The sequence below is a fragment of the Lissotriton vulgaris genome, chromosome 7 (assembly GCF_964263255.1).
Source record: "Lissotriton vulgaris chromosome 7, aLisVul1.2, whole genome shotgun sequence".
Classification (NCBI taxonomy): Eukaryota; Metazoa; Chordata; class Amphibia; order Caudata; family Salamandridae; genus Lissotriton; species Lissotriton vulgaris.
The window spans coordinates 133,640,001-133,659,919 of NC_141695.1; the positions used below are offsets into that span (position 1 = coordinate 133,640,001).

The 19,919-nt window shown below is 41.8% G+C and overlaps 1 protein-coding gene across 1 annotated transcript in view; it reads right to left on the reverse strand.

Moving 5' to 3' along the window:
* LOC147701002 (phospholipase A2 inhibitor and Ly6/PLAUR domain-containing protein-like) overlaps nucleotides 1–18,556 on the reverse strand; it is a 243,572-nt gene extending 225,016 nt beyond the window's left edge. Inside the window, exons 1-2 of the mRNA XM_086929289.1 lie at nucleotides 18,532–18,556; nucleotides 18,261–18,392 (exon numbers count right to left, since the gene is read on the reverse strand). Of these exons, the coding sequence (XP_086785415.1) occupies nucleotides 18,261–18,392; nucleotides 18,532–18,556 (157 nt within the window). The remainder of the gene's footprint in view (nucleotides 1–18,260; nucleotides 18,393–18,531) is intronic.
* Between the last annotated feature and the right edge of the window lie 1,363 nt (nucleotides 18,557–19,919).

Consider the following 19,919-nt stretch of genomic DNA (forward strand, 5'->3'; position numbering starts at 1 on the left):
AGCTCTTGGCACAATTCTTGAGCAGCTGAGTTGTTAAGGTCTTCAATGTGGAGATTAAGGTCCCCTAATACAAGGAACTTCCTGTATCTCATAGCCAATGGGGTGACGTTCTGGATAAGACTTTCCGTGAAGTTTCTGCTAATCCCAAATCATATCTAATATCTTGTGTTTGAGGAACTGTATTATCTAGAAGGAAAGGTCTCTCGGGCAGAGGCTATTCTATACTAACTGCTAGTGTGTGTATAAGTGCCTATGTGTCTACGTGTAAAGAAAGGGGCCATGGGCCTACCATGGTAACGGGAGCTATGAATTACTTGCATGGAGACAGTGAGGCCGGGCCCTTTGCTCTGCAGCTGGGAAGGATGTTTTCCTAAACTACTAGACAGGAATGTATTTTCGAGGAGCGGAGCAGATAACTTGAAGGCTGAATACAGTCTTGGCAGGCAGGCAGGCCGAACCAGGCACCGCTCGCCGCACAGGGAGTAAGGCAGAGGTCATGGATCCAGCAGACTGTAGTTTTCAGAAACAGAAGGCAGAGAAAGGCTTGATGGCAGAAATCAGGGCCTAACTCGCCAGAGCCAGGGAAAACGTGAAAAGTGCACCATGTAAAGACGTTGGCAAGGCACACTTAGGAACGGAATATTCGACCCATTCATGGTGGATCTGAAAGAGGACATGTTAACGTTGGACGCAAATGTATTTGCGTCTTCATAGCTGGTTGTGGAGGGAACATACATGTACTTGAAGCACGTACATGGAGCCGTTGGGGTCTACGATAGGGGACACAATTGACCATAAAAATTCATATTACCTCAAACCACAGAATACGATGATAAAAAATACGGCGACAGGAACAGCACAAATAGAAATACAATGTCGACAATACCAGTCCCAGGGGCAGGGGCACACCAGCGGCGGGCTTCAGGCAGCAGGAGGGGGTCACGGAGGCACAGGGGGAGCTCTGCGGCGTGTGGGGTGGCCAGAGGTCAGGTTACAGGCACTGCTGCGCGGTTTCCTCCATAAGAAGACAAGTGGGAGGGAGGAGCAGCTGGGAGGCGGGAGAGGGGCGACCAATGAGTGAGGGAAGGGGATACAAAAAGGAAAAATGGGAGGGGGAGTAGCGGCGGGGAGCGTGGGTCGGGGGGGTCAAGGGGAAGTCAGAACCCACAGAATACAATGACAAAAAATACGGCGACAGGAACGCACAAATAGAAATACAATGCCAACAATACCAATACAATGCCAACAATAACAGAGGATTTGAAATGGGTTCAGCTTGACGTAGAACTGGAATATGCCCCTGCTGTTGCAGGCCATGTCAATGTTCTATTGCCCTAAGCAGGGAAGCCCATCACGGTAGAGATTGGTCTACCCTGCGTTTTGGCTGGAAGGAGGTTGTGTTGGACTTGGCCCTTTCTGCAGGGTCATCCCTGAACTGTTTGCCTCCCTCCAATATTCTCTCTGACCTGTTTTTGTTTGTTTAATGACTTTGGGTACTTTACCACTGCTGATCAGTGCTAAAGTGCATATGCTCTCCCTGTGTAAAATGTATACATTGATTGGATTCCATGATTGACTTATTTGGTTTACTGTCAGACCCCAGTAAAGTGCACCAGGAGTGCCAGGGCTTGTAAATACAAATGCTGCTGGTGGGCCTGCAGCACTGGTTGTGCCACCCATAGAAGCGGCCTAGTAAAATGTTTCTAAGGCCTGCCATTGCAGAACCTGCATGCAGTCTAGTATTGTCATGCTGGCTGGGCAAGTGCAAACACTTACCATCCCCTAAAACACCCCTTTACTTCATGTGAGTCACCCATATGGTATGCCCAAGGGCAGGGTGCATTGTAAGCATAAGGTAGGAGAAGCCCTGATGTGCGTGGCATATCCTAATAGTGAATTACAGCCATTTTAGTTTTTCACTATTTGAAAGCTACCTGTTCTCATAGGCCAGAATGAGCTGCTGGAATTATTACACTCTATAATCCCAGCAGGCTCAGGGAACATGGTAGAAAGTCAAGTTTAGTATGCCTGAACTCAGAGTAATAAAATACATATTTTAGTAAGTTGATTTTAATATCCTGTGTTTGCAAATACCACTTTTAGAAAGATGGTATTTGCTTGCCTAACCATTTCAGCTTACCTCTGCTCTGATGTGTATCTGCTGTCCGGTTTCTGTGTGTGACAGGGCTGGGGAATTCCAGGAGACAGGCTGGGGCTGACAGGTGGTGAATAGAGAGATTACACCAGGATGGGGGTGGGAGTGCCCCTTGACTCTGAATAGGGCTGTGCTCTGCCACCTCAATGCTGGTCCACCCCCTGGGGAGCGTCTGATGTCTCTGCCCTGCACCTTGTAAAGAGAGAAGGGAAGACTGTCAACAGAGTACTCCTGGTCTATACTTGTCACCACAATGCTGGCTCCACCTCCTGCGGAGCGTCTGATGTCCCTGTCCTGCTCACTGAAAGAAAATTCAGAACTGCCCAATACAAAGTGCTCAGGAACTGGACTGGATTAGGCAAAGGCCCCCCTGGACTGAAAGAACAAAGGATTTTGTGTGCAAAAGTAGGAGCCCTGCTCCTAAGAAATCAGATTCTGTTTGCGCCAAGAAGAAACTCTGCCCAAAGAGAAGGGCCTGGAAAAGCTACATATAAGGACTACTGTCTCTGACCTGGGAAACTGGCCTGTGGTGGGTGCCTTGCTGCAAGAAGGAGAGGAAAAGTCTGAGAAAGACTTTTAAATCTACTTTGGCATTTCTAAAGAAACAATCTCCAAGGGCTTGGAAGTGAGCTTACCCCCTGAACTGAGCCCCAGGACCATTGCCTTCACTGTCTGCTGCTGGCCAGCTGCCTTCCCCCTCGCTGGAGCCATGATCTGTATTTAATTTTTTTTATGGGAAGGGGGCCGTGTGGCCCCCTTCCCGTGGTCAATTCCGGACACCAAGATCCCCACCCCCGGGCCATGGCTAAGGATTTTTATTATTTTATGGAAGAGGGCTGCATAGCCCCCCTACTGAAGCCACTTCAAAGCCCCAGGGACCCCATTCCCCGGGGACCGCCTTTTTAAAAAAAATTATTACGGCCGTCACCGTTGGGGACCGTGCAAGGTTCTTCAATTCCCCCACTGTCCCACCGGCTCCCCGCCTCCTGTGGGAGCCGGTGTCCTATTGACATCCGAAGTCCATCTGTGTATGTACCGCCTAGGAGTTGCCTTCACTTTGCGCATGCACGTTTGTGATCGCGCATGCGTGTTAATAATATGGATGCGCGTAATACGTCCCCCCGTCTGGCTATGTACCCCTAACGTATTTAATTTTATTTGGGCATGCTCAATTACAACATGCCCAATCACAGCTCTCTCACCCAGTTTTATCATTCTCAACCAATCATCCTTCTGCAAAGCATTTGTAACCTGCCAACCTTCTCAAACTTTTCCTATTCCGCAGTCACAGCCATTGATAGTGTTCGTATCCACTCCTTCTTAGGTGAGCACTTTTTTTAAAGTATAATTAAATTAATTATTCTGAATGATCTTTAAGTACCACGTAAATGCAAATTTTTGTTCCATTTGGCAATGTTGTTTTTAAACACGCTTTCCTACTTTTTTATATCGTTAAAGTTGACTTCATAACTTTTGTTTCTGAGCAAATCACTTAATCCTGCCGTCTTCAATTTTGTAAGTAGTGCGCCATGTGCTGCTTCCTCCTCATGCAATGCACATGTAATCAATTGACCAATGTTGAATTTTAGCACGCTCTTCATGTTATTTTAATAATGTTAAACTTAATCTGCTATCCTTAGTTCTGTGCAATTCACCTAATCCTGCCACGTTTCTTTAAGTTGCCAAGCACCAAGTGGCCGTTCCCGCAACAGTGTGCTACGTGCTGTTCAACTTAATGCGATGCAGTTTTTGTCATGTTAGTAATGCGTCAGTTGCCTCATGCATTGCAAAAGTAATGTTTTCACAATATTGTATTTTAGCACGGTTACCAGCTCTTATAACTCCAATATCTTGCCTTGGTAGGCGATGTTTCTGGACAAATCACTTAATCCTGCCGTCTTTAAATTTTGAAAGTATTGGGCCTGTGTGCTACTTCCTCCCCATGCAATGCACATGTAATAAATAGGCCAATGTTGTATTTTAGCATGCTCGCCGAGTTTTTTAATAACCTTAAACTTGATTTGTCCCCAGTTCTATCTCATTATACAGATAGCTCAACCATGAGATGTACTGGTTGCCAAAAGCTGTTTATTCCTGCCCATGCAGTATACCAGATGATGGTCAATCACTCGACTTACCAGAATGTCTGTTTTAATTGCACATGTTCTATTACTTTTCTATATAGTGCATGCCTTTACTTAATTTTATGCATCCAACATTTATATGCCCATCTCTGCATTACTCTTTGAGTGTCAATGAGTTACCACTTGTGACACTCTCGAAGGGCCTGCAGGCAATAGGTAATGAAATAGATTATTATGCCACTTGGCAAAAGCATATGCGAGTAATCATACTTCACCTCCTGCGCTCGGGCCATCGGTTTTTGATACTGTATTGACATTGTCATACTTGTATTGACCATGAGTTGGTAATTACTTGTTAAATGTTAATTGAGCGGGAAATGTTTATTTTACTTTGATTTAAACATGTCTTTGGTTATGTGTTGATGCACCTAATAATGCATGCGAACATCGAACATGCACTAGGACATATGCTAATATCGTATAGTAATAAGTCCAAGATGGCCAATTGTTTTCTAAGGCCATCGATTCATAGGCAACTGGAGTCCTATGTCTACTCCAATGTTTATTTATGCACGTAATTGTGGTTACGTCCGCGTTTGATCAAGCCATTTGTTTGGCGAAATGCGTAACGTTGTGAGGAAATAAATCATCTGCTAGTTATTAATGGTCTGTGTCTTTACTTTGGATTTTCGGAAAGGAATATATATATATTTATATATTCACTGAAAAATCCATAGGTTTCAGACATGGTATAGTTAGGAATTAGGTGAAAATAACAAGGACCCCCTGGGTAGTAAAGATCTATAGACTCCTAGGGCAGGGTAGCAACAGGTGCGAGAAAAAATCCTAGGACATCTAATAATATGAGTGAACAATCAGGTCTTGGTCTGACCTGATTGTTCACTCATATTCTTAGATGTCCTAGGATTTTTTCTCACACCTATAGTTAGGAATTAGCATTTAAAAAACCTTAGAAATTCCCCCATTATAGTTAGTTGTACTAACTATAACTCGCCTGCCCGCAATCCAATGCTGATGATGTCACATATTACATCATTCATGACCTGGTCAGTGACATCACTGATGACTTCCCTGATGACATCTCAAATGACATCATTGATTACATAACTAATGACATCATCCAGTGAATGTGGTTTGGTACGATATTTAAATATGTATTATATAATTAGCTATCTGCATTGAAGCATGAATGGATGTATAAGTGTCTGGATGGAGCATTTAGTAGCACTATGAGTGACTGTCAGAGTGAATAATTTAAAATGTCTCATTAAATATATGGGATATTGAATATACTGTAAATATCTGTTTCACTGTATCTCTTGTTGTGTAAACTACTACATAAGTTGGTTTCTATCTCAAAGTCTATATTACTATTAATTAGTTAAGTGAGTATCTGTACGGGATAGTGAATGTATGTGTGGTTGGATGGGAGGTGTGTGACTGTCCAAAAATGTGTAAATAGTTTATTTAGTAGTTATATGAGTTTAATACTGCACGTGGAAACACTTGTTTGGGTGAGTGAATCTGTTTATGGGTGTGTAATGAGTACATTTATTTCTCAGTAATACATATCCAACAAAGTTGAAAAATAAAAGGGCAGTGTATGTGACACTTGTTTATAAATAAGTATACATAAGACTCAGTGATGGTATGCGTGACTCTACAGAAAACTGTATACCTGTAATAGTGATTTTATAACACACTAAGTATAAGTTACTATCTTTATGAATAAATACACTAATTTTTCATGTGTGTAGCTTAGTGTGTAGGATGACTGCAAAAGTGAGAATGTGTGCTGGTGTGTAATGTTGATGTAGTTGTATAAGTATATTTGATAATATTCTATTAATCTTTGTTAGCATGTATGAGTGAATCTACAGGTAAGTGTTTAGATGTGTGTGTAGATGTAGGACTCACTTAGTGGGATTTTACAAACTTGTATTGGTGTGTTAATGGTTTCAAAAATGCTAGTATTTATAATGAGTGTCAAAAGATTTTGCTACTGTATGATGAGATGTATCAGATTTTCACATGGATGATGTCATCAGTGATGTCACTGACCATGTCATGAATGATGTAATATGTGACATCATCAGTAGTGGATTGCGGGTGCCCCAGTTATAGTTAGTACAACTAACTATAACAAGGGAATTTCAATGGTTTTGCACGAGTGAAATGTCTAGCTAACTAACCCCTAAAATCTATGGTTTTTTCAGTGAATTTCTAAGGTTTTTTAAATGATACTTCCTAACTATAACCTGCTTGAAACCTATGACTTTTTCAGTGAATTTCAAATGTTTTTTAAATGACAATTTCTACTTATTATGTTGACCACTTCCCCATATTTTCAACAACAAACTAAATCTGCAATACTACCTAAAAAAATCAGGCAATAGTTCCACTTACCAGTAACAAATTAACATCAACATTTAACTACTGTAAGAACGTTGAACATGTACTATGTGAATTACATCTAACTCACACCCATCTTTAAAGAGCAATATGTGATAGAGTTTCTAATAATACACTTCCCACACCCAACAAAATCATAATACTCAGCGCCACGACCACCACAATCACCTCCACGGACCCCTCCCCCCTACTACCTCAGAGGAGGCAGCGCAAAACAGGACAACAAACCTTTCAAAATAATATATCCCATCAACAGTACACTACCTTAATCTACAGAGATGTGGCAATCAATTATGTATAAGGAAAGAACTCAAACATCAACAATAATGTTCACAACCCTAAGACTACAGGTGAAATACTATACACAATTCACCATACAAATCAAAAACTTTTCAGTGTTTACATATACCATTGATACCTGTAGTGTACTGAATACTGGACGCAAACATATTATCTCAGACACTAGGGAATATTTTGCTCATTTAGCTGTGTTCACCCCCCCTTTGAAACAGAAGCAGAGTGGGCTAGTCCAATGTAAACAACGTCAACGTATGACTATAAATAATTAGACTACGCCTTCGGCGTGTTTCACTTCTGCAAAGACAAGAGACTCAGCCGCAGCGAAGAATCTCACCCAGCCACATGGCTGCCGCCATGAGCACGTGCCTCCTCGATACTGACCAATTCCGAACTCAATGCCACAGCACCGCAGACTTATGTCTGTATCGACTTCTGCCTTCAATCTTCATTGCAGAAAGCAGGGTTCACAACTTAAATTCAGTTTTGCATCTCTACTACGGACAGCATTGAATCCAGCCTTGCTTTATTTAAGGTAGAGATAATTGGATTCTATGTCTTCGATTTTATAAAAGAATGTGACAAAAAGCATTCATCTATAATTGTGCTGACTACAGCCTTCAATCTACACTGCAGACAGCAGGGTTCCAAACTCGAATTCACTTAGCATCAACACTACAGACAGCATTGAATCCAGCCTTGTTTTATTTAATCAGTATGTACTACGTAGCCAGGTCTTATGTACCAAAAAGAATTTATTTGATTTTTATCTATTTTTTCAGATTTTTCAAAAACGCATGGGCAAACCAAAGACTGTCACGTTAGTGAATGCAAGAATACAATATTTACATTTATACATATATACCACTATACATAATTTACAAAGTGAACGAAACACAGTACTGAAAACAGTTATGAATGACACACCAAAAAAGCAATGACGACCAGTCCATGGAGATGTAAAACCAAGGGAGCCTGCATTCAAACAAGGCAAGTATGTTAGAGCTAAGTATGCGCGTGGACCTAGGAAAAGAAATAATATACAACCTGGGACCCTAACGGTGCAACCCAATAAAAACATTGAACCACAGTGTTGTCAGGCAGGCAGGTGTACCAATCCATTGCCCCCGCCTGTCCCTTGGTTTTACATCTCCATGGACTGGTCGTACCCCTGTTTTTTGTATTAACGTTCTAATTGTACATAAATGTAACTAATGTTCTAATATTGAATCACGTCATTGCTTTTTTGGTGTGTCATTCATAACTGTTTTCAGTACTGTGTTTCGTTCACTTTGTAAATTATGTATAGTGGTATATATGTATAAATGTAAATATTGTATTCTTGCATTCACTAACGTGACAGTCTTTGGTTTGCCCATGCGTTTTTGAAAAATCTGAAAAAATAGATAAAAATCAAATAAATTCATTTTGGTACATAAGACCTGGCTACGTAGTACATACTGACTGCGTGACCGGAATTCATGATATAAACTGTTCCTATCCAGCCACCTTGTTCTGTTTACTGTATTGTTGAGATCCGGGCTGGTTAGAAGTAGGATCCAAAACCTTTCTTGTTTCACAGTTTGTTTTATTTAAGGCAGAGACAATTGTACTATGTCCTCAGATACTGTTAACTGTGACAAAAATTATATTCATCGATCTTTGTGACGACTACTGCCTTCAATCTACAGTGCGTACAACAGGGTTCTCAACTTGAATTCAGCTTTGCATCAACACTACGGACAGCATTGAATCAGCCTTGCTTTATTTGAAGCAGAGACATTTGTACTGTGTCCTAAGATTGTGTTACCTGTGACAAAATAGCATTCATCGATCTTTGTGTCGACTACTGCCTTAAATCTACACTGCGTACAAACGGGTCCACAACTTGAATTCAGCTTTGCATCAACACTATGGAAAGCTTTGAATCCAGCCTCGCTTTATTTAAGGCAGAGACAATTGTACTGTGTCCTCAGATTCTATTAACTGACAAAATAGCATTCATCAATCTTTCTGTCGACTAATACCTTGAATCTACACTGCGTACAACAGGGGTCACAACTTTAATTCAGCTTTGCATGAGCACTACGGACAGCATTGAATCCGGCATTGCTTTATTTAAGGCAGAGACAATTGTACTGCGTCCTCAGATTCTGTTAACTGTGAAAAATAGCATTAATCGATCTTTCTGTCGACTACTGCCTTAAATTTACTCTGCGTACAACAGGGTTCACAACTTGAATTCAGCTTTCCATCTAAACTACAGACAGCATTCAGGATATCCTTGATTTATGTAAGGCAAAGATTATTTTGTTAAAGGATGCCACAAGAAACATTCCTTAATGACTGCAGTGAGGTCTATTTTCAAATGTACAGTGCGACCAAAAGAGTTTATGGCTTGATACCAGTGGCGCTTAAGCATGATAGACAACATACAATTTGGTCTGGATTTATTTAAGGCATAAAAAACTAAAGTGTTGTCAGATTTTGTTAAAGTATGTAACAAAAAAAAGCATTCCTCGATGTACTCTGCGGACAGCAGGGTTCACAACTTGAAATTACCTTTGCATATATACTACGGATAATAAGGAATTCAACCTTGATTAATTTAGTTGGACTGCAGCGTCTAATCAGGAGGACTCAAACATACTCGAAAGAGAATGGGATCGTCATAAACGAGACTAAAACAAAGATCATGGTAGTGACCAAAAACAACAAGAGAAGATACAAAAGTAAATGGATTATGGATACAAAGGAGCTGGAGCAAGTAGAGGTATATAAATACCTGGGTGTGCTATTTGATGCGAAGGGTAGCTATCAACTGCAAAAAAGTGAGACTCAAAGAAAAGCGAACTCACTAACTGCGGCATTTAGAATTGTGCAAAAGTCACTTCTCAGCCTAACATATGGTCCTCTGCTTAATGTGATTGCCGCAAAACTCCTTCCGACCGTAACATATGGCAGTGAGGTGATAATGGGCAAGGATAGCGAAACCCTGAACAAGATCATAACCAGAGCCTACCGAGCCGTATTCCATTTACCAGCAAATGCGTCCCCCGCCCAAGTAAGGTTGGAGTTCGGACTGACCAACCAGCAACATGCAAGACAAGGCCACTTTATAAAAGTATGGAACCAAATAAAAAATGACCATCAAAATTAAATATCGCAACTCTTATGGAGAGAAATAAACAAGGACACAAATTCTACTGCGTGGATCTACCTAAGGGCGGCAATAAAGGAATTTGCGATCACGCCAATATGGGAAAACAATATAATCAAGTCATCGTTCAAGAAAATAATTAATAAAACTGCAAACCATCTATCCATCTTAAACGATAAAGCTATCCTCACCAAAAGAAAACACGCATGGACTATAATTAATGGATACAAAAAGAAGGAAATCCAACAATACCTGGTAACACCATGGACAGAAAAAAATAAACAGGTCCTCCTCAAAGCCAGATTTGGAACCCTGCCAGGCCTATGTCACCTTTCCTCATGGGAGAGACCGACAACCCAAAATAAATGTAGACTGTGTAACAACGGTAAGAAAGATATGCTTCATCTTCTCTGTATCTGCCCTACGCTTTTACAGGAGAGGAAATCGTTACTTAAGTTTCCCTTCAAAGTACGTGGCATAAGGACATGTAGACAGGCCTTGATCAATTGCATGAACTCGAACAACATTATTTTAAACGCTATCTTTTTGAAATTTTTAATGATAGTCAAAAGTAAATTAGATGTAATGCCTATTGTAGATATTTAATTACTTACAAAATGACATTCTTAGTGTTTTTTATTCGAGAATGCAGTTTTTAGTCGTTGTCTGAGATGTGTAATATTGTAAGATTTTAAATAATCATCACAATAAACTATTTACTTACTTACTTACTTACCTTGATCAATTTGATTCAGAGACAATTGTTTTGTATGTGTTTAGATTTTTTCAGGTAGATTGACTATTTTACATGACGCATTACAGTAGACAAGAGACATTATAACACTGCGACCCCCCTGAACCACGAATCCTCACAGGGTACCCACACGCTGAGTTCTTTCGGTACCGCTAACTCAATGCACCACAAGTCATTTCCCCGTAGCCTTATTAAAGCAGAATTCACTAGGCAAAAAACATTGCTCCCAGTACAGACCCCTGCATTACGCATTATTGCAGAGTACGTACAAGCTCAGCGACAAAGATACTACTAAGTCAGTGCAACATAAATCATCGGAAAGAAGACTGAACACTTTTATTACCGCAATGAGGCATACTATCACTTTTAAGTGGAATTCATGCAGAATCCAATCGACAAAAGACATTACTCCAATTACTGCGCCCCTCTCCCTCCCAGACCATGCATCATCACAGAATATTTACACGCTAAACACCAAAGATACAACTAACTCAGTGCACCAAAAATGAATATCACATGGCCTTACTAAGGCACCATTCACAACACAAAAAATATTGCTATCAGTACGGCCTATCCGGACCACTCATCATCGCAGGCTCCACAGAACCTTCTTTTTTTAGATACCACTAACTCAGTGTAAACCAAACTAAGTATAACACCTATCAAACCCTACACAATATCCCTTTATTATGCTTCCTTGAAAAACATATTTTATATCACTTACAGATTTAGTTTAATAATAAAATACATGCTGCATACATGTTCTATCTTCCACTTCAATCATAATTGAAGATGATGCACTCCACCCAAAGATGTACACTGCGGACAGCAGAATTTACAACTTGAATTCACCTTTGCATCTACACTATAGACAGTAGGAAATTCAATCTTGATTTATTTAATGCAGAGAGAATTATACTGTATGTATACAGAATTTGTTAAAATAAGTGAAAAAAGCATTGTTCTATAACTGTACTGACTAGGGTTCACAACTTGAATGTACCTTTTCATCTACACTACAGACAGCATTAAATTCAGCCTCGATTATTTAAAGCAGAGAAAAAAATAGTGCTGTTGCACTGCTAGTATGCGCAAGCACCTTCAATCATTGAATTCTGTGAACTATGATAACAATGGGTTTGTTATTAGAAGATATATCAGTTTTCAAAATACTATAACTGATGCTCAGGTCACACTTAGAATTAAGGAGTTTGTTGACTCATGAAGGGTTCAGAATTTGACTCTTCAGTAGTGCATTTCACAAATAATTTCTTTTTCTTGTACTCTTTTGCAAGGATCCTTGTCCCCCTCAGAATTATTTCTCGTTGTTTTAGTCTACATGGTCTTATGAACGGCCCTAGGTGCATCTTTCAAAGCAGACTTAGGAGTCACTTCACAAACAAGTTGTGTACCTTCTGATTGTGAAATATTAATGAAGGCATTCCTAAAAGCACCCTTAAGGAATCTTTTAGATAGTTCTAATTGTTTTTTGCAATGGCATTCACCGCTTTTAAAGGAGAATCTCCAATTACCCACAGACATACTTGCAAATTAGTATAATTGGCATGCAGTATAATTTGATTGCTCATAAGTTCTTCATGCAAGTTACCCAATTTTGCAAAAGAGGGCTAGTTTCCTTACTTCAGCATTATAATCTATTGTTTCTGTCAACCCTTGTTTGCGTTAAAAGTAGCTATACCTGTCAATAGGGACATAGACAGTAGGTTTAACTAATTGTATTTTCTAATACATTTTTGAATATGTCCGTTTCATCGTCCTTCGTGAACTTTTTCGCATTTAACCATAAATCCTTAACCCTTAAGACCCAGTGGTGTGTAGCCAATTTTTTTTTCATTAGGGGAGAAATGTCTTCCACTGTGACATCCTCAATGGTGGAAATGTAGTTTAAAAAGTACTCTTTCCACTCAGGCTATTTGATAGGCGGATCTCCTGATATAGTAAGTAAAGCCTTAGGGGAGTAATACCAAAGGTTTGAGTACACAAGCCAGTAGTATAGATGAAAATGTAAGTGGTAAGATTTAATATTCAAACAGTATTTTGAAAGTATTGAATAGGAAAAACATCACCTCACAGTTAGTTCCGAAATCCTTCGTCTATCCAACTGCAGTGAAATAGAACTGAATTGCTGCCAAAGTAACCTGCTCCAAAATGGCTGCCATGTGGATCTTGTAGCGTGACCTTTACAGCATGTACCTACAAGTAGGTGAGAGCCTCCAGTAAGCAGCATCTCGCACTTGAACATGTGCCAGAGGTGGCTTGCATACTTTACACAGTGGCATACAAAATGTGACCCCCAGGGACTCCAGACCTTCGGGACGTGGTAGAGGACTGTGTACTAACTGCCTAACTGATAAATGTGCTGGATGCGCAGCAGCGGCTATCGAGGCTGCAATCTGCACCACGGCTGAGAGCATTGCGTCAATAATTGCTAATATGCTAACGCCCTTTACCTAGGAGCCCCACTTTCCACAACCAAAATACTACAGACAGTTTAAAATTGTGCAACCTGGTTGCTCCTAAATTTCCCGAAATGGCTCTCAGCCAAACCTGCTCTGACCTCCCTGCACTGGCTTCCAATCCAGGAGAGGATTCTGTTTAAAGCTCTGTGCTTTGTACATAAACCACTGTCTGGAAAAGGATTCCAGATGATTTAAGCAATGATTCATCCCTACCAGCCCAAAAGAGCCTTAAGATCAGAGGGTAAACACCTGATGACAATTCCAAAAATAAACGAATGAGAAGTGGAGGTCGCCTGTTCTCGTATAATGTTGCCAAAAGTAGGAATCACATTCCTCTCCATATTCGTTCTCAATTAAACCACAAGAACTTTCGTAAACAGCTAAAAACCTTCCTCTTCCCCTGATATGTTCTGAATCGGGTATTTGCGCAACTATCAGCGCTGGGATGCCTTCGGGTAACCAGGCGCTATACAAGGGTTTCCTCATTCATTTAATTCAGTGCTGAACTGGCAGGAGTACATGGCAGTGACAATGCGGCTTCTACACACTGGTAAATCCACTTGTCACCAACTGTGAAGTAGGAGCCACAGACTATAGTTGAACAATTAATGTATTGCAAAACAGCAAGCTACATTCACACGAGTTTGCAACCTAAAATAAAGGCTCTAATAACTGAAACTCCTTTCTCTTTCACCAACCTTCTAGAACCCCCAGGCATGTTGTCCTCTTGTGCAAACTCGAGGACATACCACACCAGTGGCTTGGTGACCCACCTTCCTTTGCTGTGTCTGGTGCACAACCCATACATGGACCCCTTGGTTGGTATGCTGGATCGCAAAGAGGACAGAAGCAAAGTGAAAGCCATGTGAAAGAAAGGAGGGACCTAATGACAGTGATGTGAGTGAGGAGCAGGGCAGCCATCGGACCTGACACAGGACAACATGAGGCATCTAAACTTACTCTCCTCAATAAAGAAGGCAGAACAACACAATTTGTTGTAGTAAATGTTCTCTGTCTGTGCCTTGTAGAACAACAGTGTCCTAAAGCTAATTAAGCTGACTGATACATTGTGGATGCTGCAGGTAACCTGAAAGGTAGATACTGGGGCACTTGGAGGAAAATATGCAAATGTTAAGTATAGGAACAGTGGTTCCTTCTGCTTGGAGATTGTGGGAAATCGCAGAGCAGTACATGGGCCTGAATATGTACTATTTAAACCTAGGCTCTAGTGAAGTCTTCACAATGAGATGCCTGGAAGGTGGCATAGCATCATATGCATGGCAAGTCTAGACGGCACAGTAGCACAATGGGAAGTGCTGATCTGGGAATAGGTTTCTAACACAGTTGAGCACCAACTTGTTCTGCAGTGATAATGACTGGCGGAATTAGAAGAAAAGACCAAACAATGATCTGTATGCTTTCCTAGTCACATGGAACAAATGGGACTCCTGGTGAGGGACAAAGGAGGGAGCGGAATCCTGCCTGTGATCCACAAGTGATAATATAAAGTAGCAAAGAAGCAGGGAGGTAGGCGAGTGACTAGCGAATTCAATCAATCACTGGTTTATTAAGTGTGCTACTCACCCGTGCGGGTCTTAAGGGTCTGAGTGGGGGAGTGTTCGCAGCACTGTTAGCCAAAGAGCCAGGTCTTGAGGGCCTTACTGAAGGTGTTCAGGGAGGGGGCGAGTCTGATGTCTGCCGGGAGCTTGTTCCAGTTTTGACCGCAATGTGAGAAGAGGATCGTCCACCTGCTCTGGCTCTGCAGATACGTGGGGTTTCAACAAGTTCAATGTTGGAAGATCGCAGGTTCCTTTTGGGTACATTGAAGTTGATTCTGTCATTAAGGTATTTGGGTCCGGTGTTGTACAGGCATTTGTAGGCGTGGGTGAGGATCTTGAAGGTGACTCTCTTCTCCTCTGGGTTGTGAAAGAAGAAATCCACTTGCAGCTTTGAAGAAAGGTATATCTATTAGTGGACCAGCAAGTGCAGTAGCACCAGGGCCTACAACTCTGAAAGGTCTCAACCTGCCCTTTACCGGCATCCGTTAAATTGTAGGTCACTCGCTCGAGTGATTTAAATACTGAATTGCCCCGAGCCAGGGACTAAGCTTAGAGTGGGAGGATCAAGTGGAGGGATTATGGAGGAAAGTTACTAAAGGAACGGAGAAAATGAGAAGAGAGAAAAAGAAAAGAAAAGCAATGAAAGGGTGAGAGAAAGTAGGGAAAAAGGTTAAAGAAAGGGAGAAATAGATAACGACGAAGAAAAGGTAATCGCGGAGAGAAAGGTGCCAGATATAAGGATTTCATGGAATGAAGAGGAGGAGCAGGACAAAGGGAACAGGAACATTAAGGAGGGTTTGGGGAGCATGTCAGGAAGCAGAAGAGAGAATAAGGGAGAATGAGGGGCAGAAAGAAAAGGGAAAAAAATGAGGAAGAGGAATAAAGGAAAGGTTTTAACAGGAGTGAGGAGAGAAAAAAGCAGAGAAAGTAAGAAAGTAGATGAGGACGAGCAAGACACGCTGTGAAGAGAGAAGAAGGGCTAGGCAGGAGAGGTTGAAAGGATCAAGCTGAAAGAGAGTTGGAGATTGGAGAGAAGACCAGTAGAATGGAGTACTTGGTGATATGTAACTATGATAGTGGAGAGGTGTGGTGCAAGGACCAGGGAAGCTGACTTCGGAGCACAGGGTTCACAGTTCGATCCCTGGCTCTGACAGCAGCTCAGCTCAGCACCATGTGACTCTGGGCAATAGCTCACTTAATTTCCATGACGGCCGCCAGCGCCTTGAGACCCGTAAAGGTGAGTAGTTTGCCCTTTACAAATACGGATTTACATTTACATTTTACCATTAGTGCAGCAGGTGGGCTGGCACCCAGGTTCAAGGGTGTAAGGTACTCACAGCACCCAAGTGATGGCTGACTTTCATTACCAACCCGGGTTGGAAGGGGCTCTAATTCCTTTCTTGCATTAGGGTCCTTTGGCATGTGCTACATGCCTGGACGTTAGGTCTGAAGAACAACCTAAGTGAAGATGGAGGTGTATGTTCTCAGAGAACATGTGTACTACCCGGAAGAGATAATCGACCATAAGTTTATAAAGGAGGAATAACTACTTAAAAAGGTGAAGACTCTAGAAGAGCAGAAAGTTATTCTCCCAGGAAAAAGGAAGAGCTAGAGAATCGCTACTAAATACCAGAATACCAGGTGCATCGTGGGAGCTGAGTGAAATGTCAAAGCTTTAGTTCACAAAATACGCTCCTCATTCTGGAAAATTCTTCTCCAACTGACCTTGATATTATTTACATGGTGACCTCATTTCGCTTGAAAGGAATCCTTTTCCTAGCCATTCTGAATCTAGCGAAAGAATGAACTTCATTCTAGAAGGGTAGAATAAATCACCTTTTCTAAAACGTATCCACAATAACTCTTCAAAAATTAAAACCTTTCCACTTGCTTACTGATTTCTTATGGTAAAACAAGGTACTATATGGATGGGGCTCCCCTTCCAGCTTCTGTTCCCCTGTAAAGAACCAGGAGTTTGGGTGAAGTAAATGGCAGAGGTGAGGAAAAGCCTGCATTTGGGTGAAGAAAATGTGACCTGAGAACAAGGGCAGGAGCATGAAGTGTTCCACTGCTGCGGAACAGTGGTAGAGGGCACTTGAAAGAGCGGTCACATCAAGCCAAGTGATAAAGCAATAGAGGAGAAGGAGACAGCAGTCATACAAAGCTCCCATGAGTCAACAGACAACAGTACAGTTCAATCTGGCACAGAGCAGGAGAACCACTGTAAGACACGGAGTGAAACCTGTGTATGGGGCTTAGCTGCCCAAAGAGGACTTAACCGAGGCAGGGTGGAGTTTAGAGGAAGGAGGGTCCTGTTTCCTTTAATGATTGAGCTGTTAGAATAGGATGGATGAAATGAATGGGGCGCACCAGAGCACAAGTCCTAAAAAAAGAAATGGGGGGATGCTCCAAGTTAGGTGGTATCACCGGAAGTGATGTCACAAAATGTAGTCCCCTCCAATTAACAAAGGTTACAAGGCGATGGGGGCAGGTTCAAAGGGCAAAGCAGAATGTTTAAGTTGGAATTTGTCACCGTTATGACACTCAAAGGAGCGGGGAAATTAAAGCTGCGCTTGTTTGGTGCATATTTATTGCCCACAGTGAATTTGCCAGTCTCTGTCTGAAATGCGTGAATACATACTGACCGTTTCTAATATACGGCCACGAGCGCCCGTCTGTCATACTGAACGGCTCCATCAACGTGAAACAACTTAAAGAGCTCTGTTTGCCCTCTCTTGACAATAGGAGTTGAGGTTTGGTGAGTGCTGAGCACAGGTGCAGATTCTGGTACCGGCTGTATCTTTTGGGCAGAGGGAACGCGGCCACCTGGTAAAAGCCGGGTCAAATAGGTGGGAGGACTCTGTCCACCCCCGTGGTACACTGACTTGAGCCCTGGGTCACACAGATATTACTTGGTATATGACCAGTCTCCATGTTGTGGAGAAGGAGAGCTTTACTCATCTATTGATCAAACGATGTGGAAATGCTGGGTGGGTTTGGTTGGGTTTGGTTTGATTGATTGTGTTCACGAAGAAAGAGGGTTGGTATATATTTAAGTGTTCCTTGCACAACAACAGTGATGTGTCCTTGCTGTGTTTGTGGTCAGCAGTTTGACACACTATGTGAATGAGTAGGACAATATATACATTATTGTGCTGGTACACTCTTAGAAAAGGCTGTGATTAAGATAGTCTCCTGTTTAGGGAAATTAACACATCAGTGAATAGTTTTAGTATGTATAATAAAGAAGTATCCTTAACAGTACAGTAAAGGAACATAAGATATGGCGTCACGCCCGTCCGCATGTGACGGCATTACGCTGGAGAGTGTTTGCGTGCCTTGCCACTTACCAATGCTGGTCTCAGTGAACGTCGTTACGCATGCGTCAACTGTGCGATGACAGGTTTGGAGAGACTCGCCACAAGTGACTCCAATACTCGAGACACAGTTCTGGCAGGAGAGGACATGTCCTGAAAAAAATGTTCAAGAAAGAGCTTTTAGTGTAACTTTTTTGTGTATGGATATGACTTCAGTTTCCTTCTTTCTAATTTACCGTTTAGATTTCTATCCAGCTCCTGTCAGTACAAATACAGCTTGAATGTGGGTCACCCTCAGTTTGAGTCTCATCTATCATTCTGTCAATATCTTCATTACTTAGAACAGAATATAGCTGTAAGTAGTGTCCAGCCCTTCTCTAGTTGGTTTGGGGTAGGTGCTATCCTTCTTCCATCGTTCTGTTATTGATTCAATTATTTTTAGGCTGCTGGTTATTTGTATATCGCCTCTGTCATCACTGATTTTGTCTCAAAGCGTACTGTAGAGCCACCAGCCAAAACCCATTTGCACAAAGCTGTGTCTCTTAAGAGGATACATTTCACACAAGTCAGACCTCTCAAGTGTTGAAAGTTTATAGAAGTGAGAGCCCATTAGCATATTTGATGATAGCACAAGATGTTACATCAGGGAAATGTAAAAAAAAAGAAAGAAAAACAAACCAATAAGTACACATAAATGTGCAATTAATGAAGTATCACTACAACTGCACTAAACTAGCCACACTGTATGGAACAGTAGTGTGGCGCAAACTGCATCTGGATGACAGAGCCCTTGGTGAGTCAATTGGTCTATCCAATAATTACCTGATCGGCATGTGGCTAAGAATAAATTCTGAAGCAGAGGTGAGGGCTTAGTTCATTCAGGTGACCATGTCACAGCATTTCTAATGCCTCCCTTTCCGATTTAGGGCATTTCACAGGACATATTGGGGTTGCATAGATTCCATACACTGAACAGGTAGCTCACGGGGAAGAGGCCTTCCCCATCTTCTCCCTCAGGAAGGACACCCCAGCCCCCCATAGCATACATATTGAATGTGTCCACGAAGGTACCTAAACATGCAAGAAGGAGAAAATCAACAACCAATAAATTGCCACAGTAGATGGATACTTGTATCAATTACCTATGACATTAAGACCGATTCCCATGAAAAGCTGAGCCATCAAGCCATAGTGGGCCTTCCCTGAAAGAAAGCATGGACATGTCCTCAGAGGAAAATAATAATGCATTAATGGTGGGTTGGGAGCTAAGAGTAGACACAAATCATTTGAGTGGACCAGCCCTCTAGTATACTATATTTTTCTCGACGGACCACAAATTAATATTGTGATACCTTTGCTTTTTTTAAAAACTGTATTTGGGCGATTTTGCCTTTTAAAATACCAGCAACTTTTAAAACACCAGCAACTCACCCGTACTCCTACCTGCACCCTTTAACACCCGGCTCCCCGCGCCTCCCCGGTCCACCACGGGATTTCTCCCGATTGTTGTGGAGGGAGGAGCGGAGCTCCGAGCACTTCCGGGCTAGAGGGGAGGAGGGAGCGGACCTCACCGCCAGCACTCTACAAAGGCTGCCACTCCGCACTCGCATAGCAGAGGCACGCAAAGACAGAGCAGCGACTGCTCTCACCGGTACCCTGCCACTTTTTTAAAAAAAATGG